The sequence below is a fragment of the Lutra lutra genome, chromosome 3, assembly GCF_902655055.1.
Source record: "Lutra lutra chromosome 3, mLutLut1.2, whole genome shotgun sequence".
Taxonomy (NCBI): Eukaryota; Metazoa; Chordata; class Mammalia; order Carnivora; family Mustelidae; genus Lutra; species Lutra lutra.
In genome coordinates, this window is record NC_062280.1 from 155,395,304 (window position 1) to 155,412,889 (window position 17,586).

Genomic DNA, 17,586 nt, shown 5'->3' on the forward strand with positions numbered 1-17,586 from the left:
GGATATATTGGTAAAAGGAATACAGTTCAGAGATATTAAAGTCTAGCACAGGAGAGAGATTCTGGCTGTTCTCTTCTGTGTTGTTGTGTACATTGCTGTGCACAGAGCGAGGGTGCTTGGCTCAGTCTCTGTGGGGTTGGAGGAGAAGGACCTCCCAGGAACAGTGAAATCCAAGCTGAGAACCAAAGAGAGGCTAGAGGGAAGACTCCTGGGACATGCTCAGGCACTGTGCAGGCACGGATGCATGTGTGATGTGATAATAATACACCGAGAAGACTCAGAACATGACTTTTCTCATTTTCCAGGAAGTGAAACTGTTTTAGGATATCTCTTAGTTACAAATGGAGAAAAGGCCAAATTGTGGCTAGAAATGCCCTCTGGCTAGGATGTAACAAAATTTTTAATGTGTTTAGAGGTAGAAGGAAAATTAAATTAATCCACTGACATATTTTACATATGAAACTTGTGATGTAGCCATATTCCTACAATTTGTTTATAAAGAAGGAAAATCAGCCAAGTTAAACATATGTATTCTCATTTAATGAATTGATTTATATTTTTATGGTAGTCCTAACCTGTGTTCCATGAGTAAATACTGAAAATGACTCATGATTACTAATGATTTAATGCTACTAGCACAATGGTATCTTTGTTGCAGGGAAGTTAATACTGGAGTCTGGAACCTGACTGCTTGGTTAATCCCAGCTCTACCCGAGTTAGTTGTATGACCTTGGTCAAGCTCCTACAACTTCTTTATTTGTAAAATGGGAATGTTATTATAGTTGTACCCTGAGCTAAGTTCATTAGGTTTTTTAACCATATGAGGAATTTTATGTACTCCCCAAACTAAACTTTTTTTTTTTTCTTTTGCGTTTGTAAGAACTGGCTTGGACTTTGCATGCCTTTTGAGTATGACTGGAGGAGGGACATCTTTGCAGGTGTATCACGGGTGCGTGTTGTGTGTTTTCTCGGTGTTCTCATATTTATTCATTTATAGCAGCAATGATTTTATGCTTCACACCCCCCTCTTTTTTCATTGACTTTTCTTTCTGTTTTTAAAGGGGATTTGAGATACTAAAGGATTAATTCTGTGAACACTGAGTATTATAAATAGGTTTACTTGTGAGATTAGCCTTAAGCTTAATGTGTGTCACAATTATGAAAGAATATCATGAGAATAAAAAAACTATATCTTTGAATAATGAAAGAAAAATGCCATGTCAGATTACCAGTGTTCATTTTTGTGTCCTTTTATTCTGGGATTTGCTGGGGGTTTTGTTTTTTGTTTATTTTTTAGATTTTATTTCTTTATTTCACAGAGAGATAGGGAGAACCAGAGAGTCTAAGTGGAGGGAATAGTAGAGGGAGAAGGAGAAGCATGGAGCCCGGCGATGGGGCTTGATTCTAGGACCTGGGATCACGACCCGAGCCAAAAACAGACACTCAACCAACTGAGCCACCCAGGGGTTCCTGGGATTTGCTCTTTTTATATAGCATAATGGACATCAATTTTGGGGTATTGAGATATATATATATATATATATATATATATATATATATATATATTACCTTTTCCCCCTTGAAATTAATAATTAGTGGTGATTATGTTTTTATCTAAAATTCTGCCTGCAAGGATTTTTTCAGGGACACATTATGAGGCAAGTTTCCAGCCCAGGACTTTTATGTGTGGTGTTGCTTCTTGGATTACTCTTCTTGACTTTCATTGTATTGCTTCTCATTCTTTAGGACGCAGCCAAAGCATACTTCTTCACAGAACTTTTCCTCCTAAATTGGTATACTCCTACTCCTCCCAGTTTTATATAGAAGTCTATATATTTCCCTCTTAGTCATTATCACAATTTTAAACTGTTATTAGTTTACTTATTGCCTGCTGCTTCCCGTTATACCTAAAGCACCACAGGATAGAGAGATTATGAGTCTTACCACTGCTTTGTATAAAGTGACTAGAACAGTGTTGATGCTTTTCCAGAGTCCATGCTCACCTAACTATAGTATAGAATAACTGAATGAAGAAAATATATGTAGGTAGCATTATTCCAATTTTATTTTATTTTTTTTAAAGATTTTATTTATTTATTTGACAGAGAGAGATCACAAGTAGACAGAGAGGCAGGCAGAGAGAGAGAGAGAGAGAGAGAGAGAGGGAAGCAGGCTCCCTGCTGAGCAGAGAGCCCGATGCGGGACTCGATCCCGGGACCCTGAGATCATGACCTGAGCTGAAGGCAGCGGCTTAACCCACTGAGCCACCCAGGCGGCCGCATTATTCCAATTTTAAAAGGTCACACGGTTGCTCCGTGGTAGGACTGGGATTTAATTCCACTTGTCAGTCTAATTCCAAAGACCTCATCCAGACCATGAGAAAGACAATTTCACAACTACTTCCTAATTGATTCTTCACCATAATCTTGTAATAATTATAATTATCCACACTTTCCAGATGAAGAAACTGGGGCTCTTTGTGACTTTGTCAAAGACTCATCACTCAGAAGTAGGAGAATGAACTTCTTTGGCTTGAGCTCAGTGTTTTTATGTTGTGCAGTGTTTCTCTGTAATCACTGAACTCGATCTCTGTCCCAATGTGCTTTGATGCAAACCTTTCTTACAGATAGTGTATTTTCTATTTCAGTGTTGCCCCCTTAGCTGAGCCCTGGTGACAGTGTTAAACAGGTAATGATTTTGAACTTAGAAGCTATCCCATTCCCATTGTTTTTAGTAACTGTATCTTTCCTTTAATAAATACTTACTGAATACCATTTGTTTGATTATATTACAGCTAGGTACTAGAAAAAACAATGCCGAGTAAGATTTACACTCCACCCTCATTTTGGTTAATACATAATAATATTTAAAGTACCTTCTGGGGCGCCTGGGTGGCTCAGTGGGTTAAAGCCTCTGCCCTCGGCTCAGGTCATGATCCCAGGGTCCTGGGATCGAGCCCTGCATCGGGCTCTCTGCTCAGCAGGGAGCCTGCTTCCCTTCCTCTTTCTCTGCCTGCCTCTCTGCCTACTTGTGATCTTTTTATCACACAAATAATTAAATAAAATCTTTTAAAAAATTAAAAAAATAATAAAGTACCTTCCTAAAAAAAAAAAACAACATGGAATGTCAAAATGAATGAGATGCCTCTGGGCATGGAAAATGGGAAGATGGCCTTGATATATAGTTGATTTAAAAAGTATACAGCAGCTGTTGAGATGTGCATGAGTCTGCTTTTTTTGCTTAAAAATAAATAAAATATGCATAGATATGTCTGTATGAATTATATAAAAAGGAAGAATAACCTCTGAAAATGTTAATATTGGCTATCCCTAGAGGTGGGCTTGGGTAGGCAGAAGGTAGTACTTTCATTCTATTTGTATTTCTTATGATAGGATTATGAGTGATTTTTTTACTTTTTAAAGTGTTAGTATTTTTTAATATAGAAAAATTTCAAAGGGTGTATAAGAGAATTTTATCTGGAGAATATTTATAATATTTTAAGTGAAAAACAGTATTAGAGTAAGATTTTGATTTTCTGATCTATCTGAATTTTCTCTATAATATGATTTTTTATAATTTGACAGTGAAGTTTTTACTAAAGCATTCTTTCTGCTCTATTTTCAACAACAACAACAAAAAGAAGCACAAAGGAAAAAATAAATACATCAAGGAAAGGTCCTAACTAGAGGTAGGGTTTGGAAGTAGGGGAGATGTGTAAATAGGTAAACAACTTATTATCCAAGTATTTAAATTTGTTTGCATTAATATAATGCTAATAATAATCATAATAGTAACAGTGACAGCTCACATTTACTGCATGCTTATTAAAGCCAGGTATTGTCCTAAGTACTTTGCATATATTAACTTAGTTAATCCTCTGTTATCCCTGTCTTAAAGAGGGGGCTCTGAAAAGTTATCTCTTGTCGAAGATTACAAAACTATTACCTGTCCAAGCTGTGTTATAACCTATGCAGTCCTTCTCCAGAGGTTGTACCTGACACACTGCTGTCTCTGTCAGTTTGTGAGATTCCAGATACCAGTCCAACTCTTAATAAAGGTTTTAGGTTTTTTTCTGCATTGATAAAAGACTTAAAATTTTAGGTCAGGATTCTGGTAATATCCAGATTTTCCTAGTATCCAGACTTATTTTTTCAGCCCATCAGGGATTGGGAAAAAGTCTTTGTGATTTCTGCATCTCACCAGAAGTAGGGGATGTAGGGGATAAAATTGTAGCCAACACATTGGTTGCATTCTGTTTTGTTTCTCTGGGCAGGCAGCTTGGCATAGTGGGAAATAGTGGCTTCAGGTAGAATTGAGTTTAAATTCTGGCATCAGCATTCTCTAGCTTCTAGCCTTCTTTGTTTCTTTATTTGGAAAATAAAGATAATATTGCTCTTCAGGGTGAATATGAGAATTACATGAAATAATATAGGCAAAAGACCTTCAGAGTAGAGTCAGGCACATAGTAAAATCTTAATAAATATTAAGTCGCTTCTGGTAGATATCTCAGAATAAGTTGAAGAATCATCAGGAAACAAAATATACCGGATTTTTAACTATAAAATGCAGGTACAATTAATACTGGAAAATGAATATTCGGTGGGGAAATATTAATATTTTAAGATGCCTGATTAATTCAGCACATTCCTATATACAAACCCAAATAATTTGTGGCGATTAGTAAATTCATTTTTAATGACCCTTACATTTCACATCATGAGAATGTAAAACATTGTAATCAATTATCTTAAAAACATACATTAGAAACTAATGGTCTGGTGTGATAGGAAAATTTTATCACAAGTCAGACTAAACTCATACAGCAATCTTTTGTTAGTTTCTTCATATAAGCTTTTATCCCTTTGCTCTTTTAGGGGCTCCTGGCTGGTTCAGTCAGTGGGGCATGCGACTCTCCATCTGAGGGTAAAGAGTTCAAGCCTCACACTGGGTGAGGAGTCCACTTTAAAAAAAAAAAAAAAAAAAAGAGGGTATCACGTTGATCTTTTAGATGTTTTCACATTTTTGTCCATTTTTTGATGAATTTTTCCATTGTTTTTGCTAATCTCCCCCTTTTTTCTCCTATTTAAAATTAAATGTTACCAATTTCTATATATGTTTTTGTTTCATGTTTCTTCTTCAGGTCATTTAAAAAAAAAAACCCTGCATTTTATCCTACTGCCTATATAAATATCTCAGTATATTTATTACTAAAGTGGCATGTGGTGTTGAGTAGTATTTTGGGTGGTTTGAAATCATCATGCCTTCTGAAGAAGTGTGGCAGAGAGCAATTAGATTCTGAGTGGAGAACTATGGAGATTTATTTCTGTTTGATTTTTGGGCTATTTCTTTATTTAAAATCAAATTTTCCACAATTTAGTAATTGAGCATATTCTGTTATTTATTTAACAGGTTAGCTCACTTTGAAAATACTTACTTTGTATCTCACTTCATTACATAACACCCTAAGAAAAGATACTGGATTTAAGTACATTCAAGAATAATGAAACATTTAAGGACCTTCCTTTCTTGACTTACTGTTATTCTTTTTTTGAAAAAAAATGGTTATATGTGAAAACTGTGTTCTTTTAAAAGTACAGTTGTATTTTCTGCCTTATTAAAATAAGTTTATTTCTAAGAGCGATTTTTATTTTAAACAATAATTTTCTGTAGGAATTCTTCTCTCACTATTATTATCTTAGCATAATAAAGTATATTCAAAATTAGTAAATTACTTTTTTATTCTGTAATCTAATGTACATCATCAAATAAATATGGAAATCTTGTCCTTTTTTTTTCTTTTAGAAGAATTGAAATCAAACTCTCCCACACCTACATTCTGTATACATGATTGTTCAATGTTTTTTTGTTTGTTTGTTTTTGTTTTTTATATACATGATTATCCAGATCCCTATCTGTAATCCAGGATACTTAGTTGCTCTCATGATGACCTAAATTATTTGTACTTCCTGACCATCATAGATATTGGTGGCCCTAATTGGAATAACTTAAAAATTGATTCCTAAACATAGCAGTTCTAAAATTCATACTTCTCAGATATCTATTCAAACCTAATTGACAGCAAATAAAATACCTTCTTATTTTACTTGTTTTGGAGGCTGAAAATTTCCTTCAGTGCACTCTGCAAGGGACCTCTCTCTGTTACATAAATCTTAACATCTTGAGACTACTGTGAGGACTATTGATAATGTATATAAAGGCTGGTGTGTGGTGCCTAATACATAGCAGATAGTCAGCAAGAGGCAACTGCTGTTTTTATTCTCTAAGAATGACTGGAACAAATGGCAGTACATGCTTTCTGCTGAAAATGCTCATTTGTGTCCTACTTATGTTCACTCTTCTTGCCTCCCTCAATTATTATTCTTGGATAGTAGTGCCAGCACTAACTAAAGGTGGCCATTTTTCTTCTCTCTGAAGAAAAATATAATATTGACTGCAGTGGTTAAAAACAAGATACTTATGTAATATTTATAAAGCAGATCTTGAGAAAGGGTGATTTTTAAAAATTATCTCTGTAAATAGTCTTGGCTACTCTTTGAGATCTTACATATTTGAAAAAATATGTATTCTTTGTCAAAATTAATAGGTGATTTGGCTGGGTATAGAATTGTACTTAGGGAATAATTTTCCTTTAATTTCAAAGACATGTAAAGCCTATTAGATTGGCTTTGGCTTCCAATGGTTGTATTGAGAAATTTCTTGCCATTTTGAGTCTTTATCTTTAGTTTGTGACTTACTTTGTCACTCAGGAGCTTTTAAGGGTCTTCTCTTTTTCCTGTCATTTGAGACATTTTACCTGGTACCCTTTGCCTTCAGTGGGTGTTTAAAAATGTATGGAAACAGTTTTGGACGTCAGTATGACTAGGGAGGATGCTTTGGGATTTAGTGCCTGGATATGAGAAAGGTTAATTTTCTTAAAAAGCAGGAAAGCGTCTCACTCAAAATGTCAGTAGGCCACTGTTGAGAAATACTGTAACCTTTGTTTGTATATGACAAGAGAAACAAGACATGTACACCAAAGGCCAGTCAATATGTTTGGTAATGAGGTTGTAAACATGCTGTGTGAAACAATGAAGAAAGTATAAATGACAAGTTACAGATTGAAGTAAAATAAAAATCACTACATGAAATATAGACAGTAAATTATCCATTAGTATGTATTTACTATGTTCTGCTTTGGGTTACTAGTTAGACATTATCTGCAGTATTGTGCTTACTCATATTTTTGACATTTTTTTTTTCTGTATTTCCAAGTATTACCTGCTCTTAATTACTTTGATAAGTCAAAAAAATTATTTATTCTTTTCTATGGTAGGATATCTATTTGTAATCTGAACACGTAACAATTCCAGATCCAGACAGAGTTGACGAGTAACATTTTTGCAGAGGCTAGAACTTGACAGACAATGATAGCATTATGTATTTAAATTGAAGTGGAATTTGGGAAAGAGTTGAGCAATAGTTGTACAGTTTCATAGCAGCTTCTTAGCAGTTTGCAATTCTGTTTCATTAATGTCTCAGAAAATGAATTACCAGAATGGAAGCAGAGAGGGATTAAGATAATGAGGTGGGGAGGTAGTGGAAGATGGTAGAATAAGTAGCTTGATAATTCATATTAACATAACAATTGTTAGATATTTTTAAGTAATCCAGTTCTAATGCAGAGCCTTCATTTAATACATATATAATAAACTTTTATTTTTCAGAACCTAAATCACAGCTGCAGCAGCTTCATCAGGGACAACACAGATTGTCAAATACTGAGCAAAATGGAGTAAAAGATAATAATCAACCAAGATATCTTCCTCGAAATGATACCAGACAGCCAAGAAATGAGAAACCTCCTCGTTTTCAAAGAGACACCCAAAATTCAAAGTCAGTTTTAGAAGGCAGTGGATTACCTAGAAACAGAGGTTCTGAAAGACCGAGTACTTCTTCAGGATCGGAAGTATGGGCTGAAGAGAGAATCAAGTGTGATAGACCCTATTCCAGATATGACAGAACTAAAGATACTTCATACCCTATAAGTTCTCAGCACAGTGATGGTGCTTTCAAAAAAAGGGATAACTCTATGCAAAGCAGATCAGGAAAAGGTCCGTCCTATGCAGAGGCAAAAGAAAACCCACTTCCTCAAGAATCCACTGATTATAATATTCAAAAACGTGGGAAAAGAGAAAACCAAACAGCAAATCCTGATCATTTTTATGACAGGAAACCACGAACAATAACTAATGAAACTTTCAGTGGTGTAAAAATTGAAAAACATTTTAATGTAAACACTGATTTCCAGAATCCTGTCCGAACTAATAGTTTCATTGGTGTTCCAAATGGAGAGACAGACATGCCACTGAAGGGCCGGCGAGTAGGACCTATTAAGCCAACAGGACCCATCACAGCTACGCCCTATGATGATAAAGTGTTTTACAGTAGTGGGCCCAAAAGAAGATCTGGGCCTATCAAACCAGAAAAAGTACTGGAATCATCTATTCCTATGGAGTATGCAAAATTGTGGAAACCTGGAGACGAATGTTTTGCACTTTACTGGGAAGACAACAAGGTATGCATGCACTGAAGTTATCATATACTAATATTACTAAATGTCACATTCCAGTGAGAGTATAGAAGGCCATGCTTTGGGACTGTGAGTTTTGTTCTATGGCCATAACTGTTTAAAGTCTTTGAAAGATTTATAGACAGGTAATTTATAAAAGGAAAAATAAAATATTTAATATTTTTATGAATGGTTAGGGAGAATCGGTCTCAAAATTTGGTTAGGTAAGGTTTGATTTTAGATTGTATATCAGAACAGTATTTAAAAGTAATTAAGTGAAGTTGATCAGTTACTCCATTTATCATCAACTGAACTATCAATGTTTACTTTTCTTTCTAATAAAGTTATACTGATGCACAAGGAAGAAAATGAGTTGAGTGACACAGAGTTAAATCCTGCAGATTTCATTTTTAAATTGAAGAAAATATGCAATTGGCCTACTTAAAAAAATAACGGGAAGGTTAATTATTTAGCTAACACTAATGATAATTATTAAGCCAATCATTTAAACATTCTTTAGTTCTATGTTATATGCTGGCTACAGTAGAAAGCAAGAAATCATGGAGAAAGGGAAGGGAAAGACAGATACTAAGTCAAGAAGGAATACAGTGGAGCAGATAAGAGTCTGGCTGAGAGGGATAACACCAAAAGGGAACAGGAGGGGTAAGTGGAAAGAGGGACCTTCAGAAAGAAGGACCTTTGCATGTGTTTTCCCTTCTGTCCAACATGCTCTTCTACCAACTATTTTTCTTGTTCTTGAGGCTTGGCTCCAAGATCAATTCCTGGAGAAGCCTTCTTCACCCTGCCCCTTCCTCCTTCTATCACTGATGTCTTTCTCAATCAGTGCCTTGTTCACTTTCTAAAATTTACCACAGTATGTAAGTATTTTTAGTTTTGGTTCTAGGATTGATAAGCTCTTTCTCTTACCATAATTTTCAGTTTCTTGGAGGCAGGGCTATGTCTGTCTAGTTTTCCTCTGCAGCCCTGCTTCTCCCCAAATGGAGGGATTTCATAATTACTTGTACACCCTGTAATTAGTTAATTCTGAAGGGGGCACTTATATTGGAAAAAAGGGAGATTGGTAGGGAACTGGACATATCAGCAAGATCATAGTAAAAAACAAAAAAGAGGAGTTATAGTGTGAGAGAACTGGGTGGATGTGAGGATTAAGTTAAAGAAAAAATATTTGAAAAAACTATTTCATAGGTAGTTTCAGTTGATAAGGTAAGGCTGTGCCCATGAGTATTTGTGTTTGGCTAAAAGGAGTAGTGGAGGCAGTTAACTGTAGTTTTCAGGGAACTGAAATTCAGGCTAGGGAATGTGGTTGGATCATTTAAAAGGATGCAGTTGGGCCAGAGATCAGGAGCTAGGGCCTCTTGTGTTCAGTGACTGATGAAGCATAAGCAGGGTGTTAGGTATTTCCCAATGACAGCAAGGAGAAGGGTACAGGGTGGTATAACTAGATGGCGTAGTCATGCAGGGTTTTTGTATGAAGGTGGGATTGCATCTGTCCAGAAGCAGCATCTCTACTGTTGAGTTTTTTTTTTGTTGTTTTTTTTTTTTTTTTTTTTTTTTTACTGTTGAGTTTTTATTCAAGGCTAGAAGGAGAGGAGGAGACAGCACTAGCGTGTCGTCATTGCCGCCGCCGCCTCCTCCTCCTCCTTCTCCTCCTCCTCCTCTTCCTCTTCTCCCTTCTTCTTCAAGAAAAGCAGAAGCCATTCCAGAAATACCGTCAGACAATCTCATTGGTTGGAACTATTTCACTGGCTCTTCCCTTGCTGTTAGGAAGGCCTGGAAAGCAAGTACAGGTGATCTTCACCACCCAGACTCTTATTCTTACAACTCAGGCTACTCGCTTTCCAACATACAGGAACTATTTGATTTAGGTAGTGGGAGACTATTTATGTTCAGCTATTTCTCCCTCTTGATAAAGGCAAGTAAAGGTAAAGTAGTTGGAAATTAGCGTTGGTTGATAGAGCTAATGGTATCTATCTTAGAGGGAGTGGCTACTTGTGTCAGTTGCTTCTGTGAAAGTTTGATTAAGCTGAGAATGGAAAATTTTTTTTTGTATTGGACAATGTTAGATTATTGGTGATCTTGATGAGCAGAGGGAGTAAATGGAGTTCCAAGTTCAGTAACTTTTGAAAGGGTTAGTATATGACTCATGCTTTCTATTGAAATCGCACAAAGATCATGCCCTAGTAGTAAGTGCAAAACTAATACCAACAAGCCATTTCAAAGCCTAAAACCAGTGATTTACAGGCTCAAGGATATCTATTTGTACTCTGCTGCCAAAAGAAAATATAATATTCTTTTTGTGAAAAATAACATTTTCTAGAATCTCTTCTGTATTTCATCTGCAGTGTGTGATATCCTATAAAAAATTAGGAGGTGTGGTTAAAAATGCAGAGAGAGAAAATGAATGAGAAGTAAGTAATAGAGAATAATAACAGACCTACATATACTCAGATATTAGACTCAACAGATAAGTTCTTCAACAAATATTGAGTAAACTGTAGTTGAGTAGCTGCTAAGTGTCAGGTACTTGGGACATATCAGATAGTTCTGACTATGCTATTACCCTAATTTCTTCAAATACATGATAAAATTATTAATAAAGCTTTAGTTTTAACTAGTTACCTCAAAAAATCAAATAATACTGAATTCATCTGTTGCCTTTTCTAAATATATTTAATATAATGGCATATAGTTTGTGAAAGAGAGTACCTAACAATTCCCAAAATGTTTTGATCTTTTAGAGTATTCTTAGAATAATTGGATGATCTAGGGTGACTATTTTGGTTTTAACTGGATGTGTACTTTTATTTTAGAGTGAGCAACTGTGGGCTCTCTAAAATTACACCCTTAAATAATATTCACCCTTTGAAAGAGATGGGATTACTTGTCTTCTGAAAACACCTAATTTAAAAGATAGCTTTTAAATGTTTTGTCAAGAATAATCAGTTTTCCAATTTTCTAACCAGAGACCAACCAAGACAAAGATTTAAGAAAGACATGAGTTATAACTGTTGTTAAGAAACTGTAATCTTAATTGCATTGTAGTGCAATATTGAGGATAATCAACTAATTAGTGTAATCTATCATTTAAAAAATTTCTCACAGTATCTTGCCTTTTCTCAACCTTTATTTCCATAGAAGGATTTGAGAATTTGGGACAATTCTCCTTCTCTCTCCACTGTCATAATTAGTTCAGTTTTTCTGACCTCTCAACTGGAATACTGTACCAACCTCCAAAATGGTTTTCTTGTCTTAAACCTTATTCTTCTTCAATTTGTCACTGAAACTATTATCACTGATCCTGGTCTTATACCATGTCATTCTTTCTAGTTAAAATCTGTCACCTGTGGGACAAATCTAGCCTATAGCATGCATACAGATCCCCATCTGCTGGCCCTTATCTTCTTGTCCCATCTGATTTCCTATTGGTTGGCCCTTCTCACATCATGCCATAATTAACTTTAAACTTTTTCCAGTTTCCTGCACTCATTTCCATATTTTATGTCTCATTAACTTTCTGTGGAACTCCCTCCTCAATTTTTTTACTTAGCTAAACCTTCTTCATCCTTGAAGACTATAGCCATTGTCATATGCTCCAGCAAGTTCTTCCCAAACTCCTCAGCCTTATTAAGTGCAGTATTACTGCACCATTAGTACAGTGCAGTCCATGTTATATAGAAGGCATTTTTTCCGCAGGTTGTTTTTATTAGACTTTAAGCTCCTAAAAGGATGTCAACTTATTTGTTTTCCTCGGATATAACTCTTGTTTGTTGAACTTACCAGAACTGACATAATTATCTGAGAAGCTTACAATTGAAGCATAGATCCAGAAATACAGCAATTCACAGATCACAGAAGTGTGAGGTTAAGAAATAAAGGAGGGATAGATAGATGTGAACATATATCAAGAACTCTAATATAAGAAAAATTCCAAAGGAAAGGAAAGGAGAGGAAAGGGGACCGGAGGGGAAGGAGGTGGAGAAGGGAAGGGGAGGGGAAAGGAGGAGGGAAGGGAAAAGAAAGGGAAGAAAAAAAGGAAGGAAGGGAGGGAAAAAAAAAAGAAAGAAAGAAAAGAAAAATTCCAGCATGGTGTCTCTAAACTTGCCAGCATCCAGACCTAGGAAAGAAACACTATAGATTAATTTAATAACCTTTGTGACATTAACCAGTAAAAACAGGTATTTTTTCCCTGGTATAGTCAGGATAATGTATTTTAGGATGTAGACAATAAGAATTTGTTGTCTTTAACATTTTCTATTTTGGTGAGCTTATGAAGAGATACTGTTAGAGTAGGTAGTGTTATAATTAGGGCATCCAACTGCCATAGTTTGAAAGAAATAGTCCTTAAAAGTAAATAGTTTTTTGTTTTCATTTTCTCTTCACTAAGCAACATTCAGACCTATAATTTGGGTCCTGAGTGGGTTGACCTGTGGTAGAGAAGTACTTCAATTAGTTAATTGACCTACTTCTAGTTACATTAACGGAAAAAAATTTGATTGTTATTGTAATGCAAATCAGTTCCTTGTGAGTTTGTTAATGTGAATTAGTTCCTAGAACCAAATTACATAAGGTAAACTGATAAAATAAAGTAGTCTGTTCTTGCAGTGTGTCCAATCCTGTAAATCCTGGTTCTAAGTAATGTGATTACTCCTTATCTGATATCCCTACTTCACCCCAGCTGCCTGCAGCGACTGTGGCAGTGAACCTTTTTCTTTGAGATTTATTTTTGTAGTATATTTCTGTTTGTTACATAAATTGCTCCATAGTTATATTTTCTGATCAGGACTCAGAATTGTCTTACTAATGTTGTCAAAGGGCTTCACTGGCTAACAACAAAACATAACACTAGTTCTTTTTATACCTATTAACATGTGAATATTCTCTACTGACCCTCTTCCTTCTGTCCTGAAATCTTACTAATGTCAGAACTCCTATGGCTGAGAGAATTTCTTTCCTTTTTTTATACAACTTATGATTATCTAAAGGTAAGTTTTCTTTCTTAAAAATATTATTCCCTTAAAAATTTTCTTTCAAGTATTATGTATTTGAAAGTTGCTTAGAGAGTAGATCTTAAAAGTTTTCAAGAAAAAAAGCTTTTGTAACTGTGTGTGGTGATGGACTTTAACTAAACTTACTATGGTAATCATTTCACAATATATATGTATTTCACTAAAAATTAATTTTAAAAAATGAGCTTTCAAAAAAATGCACATTGTATTATAACACTTTGAGTATTTACATTTCCATCAAATATTGCCTTTGTAGACAATATCGATTGTCATATTTAAAACTGGTTTTTGTCTCCTCAGTTTTACAGAGCAGAAGTCGAAGCTCTCCATTCTTCAGGTATGACAGCGGTTGTTAAATTCATTGATTATGGAAACTATGAAGAGGTGCTACTAAGCAACGTCAGGCCCATTCAGACAGAGGCATGGGTACGTGATCCAAATTCTGTACGGAGGCATAAGCTATTTTGAAGAAAATGCATAGCTCTAAAAGATTAGTCATAGCAATAAAAAAAATTTGCCAGTGGAAAAAAATATTTTGAATTTGCTTGAAACTGGCTACTCCTAAAATAAAATTCTAATTTTTTAGAATTACAATAAAAGTGAACTACAATAAAAGTGAACGCGTTGGAATTAACTTTTCTTGTGTAATGCTTTGTTATATTATGCTTTGGAAATAGGTGCCCTTTTTTATGTTTGCAAGTTTTTGTGCATATTTTGTTCCTTCCTAGCTTGTTCCTTTAAATTTGACTAAATTATGTGCAGCAGTTGTCAGATTTAAATCCCTGTTGGATACATGTATATTCTTGATTTTTTTAGTTACATATCAAATTAAGAAAAACACTTTAAATTATACATAAAGTTGTGCTGCATGTACTACATATATATTTACATATGTGTATGTACAGATTGACTATAGTATCTGTTTAATAATTATTTGATTTTGTTGCCCAATGTATGTCAAAGTTCTGTGATAATCTTGATGATGTAATTTAGAACTATTGGCCTCATGGGAGTCTATTTCATATAAGGACTTATGTGACTTTGTATAGGTAGATTCTCAGCTACATTTCAAGAAAATCAGGAGGGTAAGGCATATTAAAATTAGTTTCGTACAGTTTTTTTTAATTTCCCTTCTCTAATTTATAGGTAGCTGTTAATAAACTTACCGTTAGAAGTCTAATTTGTTTGTTTCTCTAAAATATCAAAATATACTATGAAATTGTATTATTCAGACATTAGCCTTATCATTGAAATATGTAGTGTCTTCTCATTTGCTGACTTTAGTTTAGTTTTGATCTTCTTACATTTTTTTTGTCACCACCTCAGTGTCATCTACCCCTACCCCATCCCTTCTCCTCAAGAGAAATAAAACAACAACAAAAAGCCTAGTACCAGTAATTATGCTTTGGGCCATGGAACTTTATTCTTTACCTTTTTATTCTAGAAAAACTATCATTTTTTAGATAATTTATCATTTCATATTTTATAATATATTACTAATGTTTCATATATTTAATTAAGAGATCTTTCTCCTCACTCTCATTGTCTAAAGTTTAGACACTTTTTCTCTAAAAGACTGAAATACCATCAGTACTTAATTTATGTCTTTCTTTTCTTAGGGAAACTTGACGTAACCATATCTTTGCCCTTCTGATTCTCATATGACTGGCTATTTTCTTTCTCTTTTTTCCGTTAATACCTCTTAATCTTATTTTGATGGTAAAAATAATTATTTATTAAGTCTGTATTTCTAGAAGATGAGTCCGGGTTTGGTGTTCATAATGTGCTTTCAAATGTGTTTAACTATTACAGTCAAAGAGTCAAAATAGAGTTTTTACCTTTAGGTTTTTTTTTTAATTTTTTAAAGGATTTGATAAGAGATTGATTTTATTCTTTTCTCCCTAGAGAAAAATTTTGCTTCCTTACTTTACCTCTTTTCTACTTCCTTTTTCTGTTTCAGGGTGGCCATAACTGATGAGCACATTTGTCATTCCTCACTGTAGCTCTTCCATTCAAAGGTGTTGGGTATTGAGTGATAATTTTCTTTCTACAGTCAGTGGGTTTGCCTTTCCCCGCCTTGATAGTCTTCATTGCTTTATCATTGATTTTAAGTCCATGTAAATTTAGTTGGACAATAACTTTATCAGATGTCACATCAGATGTAGCAATTCTGAACCACAGCAATACTTTAATATTCTTTCTACCCATTTGTGAATATTCATCTATGCTTTATTCCATTTTTTTACCAATTTACTTTTTTGCAGTCAGCTTAAAAATCTTGTAAAATGCTTGAAGTATTTTACAGAAAGAAGCAGGATAGAATCACTAAATCTTTTGAAGATTTTGGTATTTTTCTCTCCTGTGATTGTTGATATTTTATGATTTTACGTAAATTAACATAGCAGATATTTTTGCATCATAAACATTTTTTGGGGGGACAAGATCATTCTTTATCTCCTTGAATAACTGACTTAGTTTGTAGAAGCATCTCCTTGATATGCAGATGATGTCACCATCATCTTCATTCATCTCCATTTTTAAAAATAATACGTATGTGCATATGTCCATAAAAAGCCCCTGAAGAAAAAGAGTGCATGCAGTTGTCAATACATTTAACGTAGAGTTAGCGTTGTGTTCTCCTGGCCTCTGAGAGTATTAATGTTGGGGTCTATGAGCACTTTTTCATTGTGACAAGTTTTAAATTAATCAAAAGCAAATATTCACTAAATCAATAAGAAGAAAATGCTAATAGACAAGTCCTACTAGAAAAATTAAAGGGCTGCAAAGGTACAGTGAAGTTTTTAGAAGCCTTAACACAGTTGTTCACTCACACCATGGACTGTGTAATTTTTAATTTTTAACTCTTGCACTATTTTTAATTGTGGTATTATATTGTATCTTTTATTAAAGTGTTTGTTATTGGTGTAAGATTTTGGAAGAACATCATTTTCCTAAATGTAGCAATGATCATTCATTAAAGAGTTTTCTAATAGTTTGCTGGAAAAACAACCCCAAAACTTGCATATAAACCAAAAGCTTTTATAGAAATCAGTTGCCTGTATTGTCTCTTAAAGGCGTAAGGATAAATCATTAAATAAAATGCATGAAATCTAAAGAGACTCAGAGACTAAGTTCATAGTCTCTCGTATGGAAAATTAAAATAAAAATCAATTTAATACTTTAAATCCAAGAGTTAATATTTTTCTCATGAGGTTTAGGAGTTATTCACCTTTGCTCTATAGACTAAATACTTACTTTCCCTTTCCATTTGGATACATCTTTTTATTTCCAGAACATAATCAATGATGATATTTTAGATGGTGAAAATATATGCTCTGATTATGATTAAATATTTTATTTCCTCCGAAATGATTCAGTAAACTTTTTGGTAAGTCATCCTTGATTTTTTTGTGTTCTAGCTAGATTTCACCTGGTTCTTTAGCTGTCATTAAATATTACCTTTTAAATTTAGTGTCTTTATTATAATGAGCTCTCCAAATATCCCACATAGTGTGGGGTTCATAACTTTTCTTAACTGGATGAATGCTCTCACTTTTTTCCCCCAGTGTTCTTTAAACATTATACGATTTTCCTTATTTTCCAAAGTAGATGAAGCATTAGTGAGTTTCGTATTATTTGTAAAATTATATAGGAAGAAAAGTGCATTATTTTCTATGTCTGATGACTGAGAAAACATTAGGAGCAGAGCAAATTGCTATTTGTGTTTCCTGCAGGCCCTTTCCAAATTGGTTCCTTTTAACTCTAAAGCCTATACCGGGAAACCAGTAAAAAGATGCCACAGGCAATTTGGAATTACTGTAAAATACCCTGGCGCTGCTGCTGAGACAAACCTTTTGTGTTTTTAGAGTGTAGTTGCTTCTGAATTGCTTTCCTAACCCTGGAGAGACACTTGTCAGGTCTTGATTTTCCAAGTATTTTTATGACCCGGATTCTGTGGAGGCTTTTATATCCCAAGAAATGTTTTTGAAC

At 34.3% G+C, this 17,586-nt stretch overlaps 1 protein-coding gene across 6 annotated transcripts in view; it reads left to right on the forward strand.

Moving 5' to 3' along the window:
* The window catches only part of TDRD3 (tudor domain containing 3), a 160,403-nt gene that overhangs the window by 110,668 nt on the left and 32,149 nt on the right, over positions 1-17,586 (forward strand). For 5 of the 6 annotated variants that reach the window (XM_047720096.1, XM_047720097.1, XM_047720099.1 and 2 more), the window contains 2 exons: positions 7,725-8,575; positions 13,897-14,022. In XM_047720096.1, the coding sequence (XP_047576052.1) occupies positions 7,725-8,575; positions 13,897-14,022 (977 nt within the window). Of the gene's footprint in view, positions 1-7,724; positions 8,576-13,896; positions 14,023-15,556; positions 16,525-17,586 lie in introns of those variants that run through there. The other variant, XM_047720100.1, reaches the window with a different exon arrangement.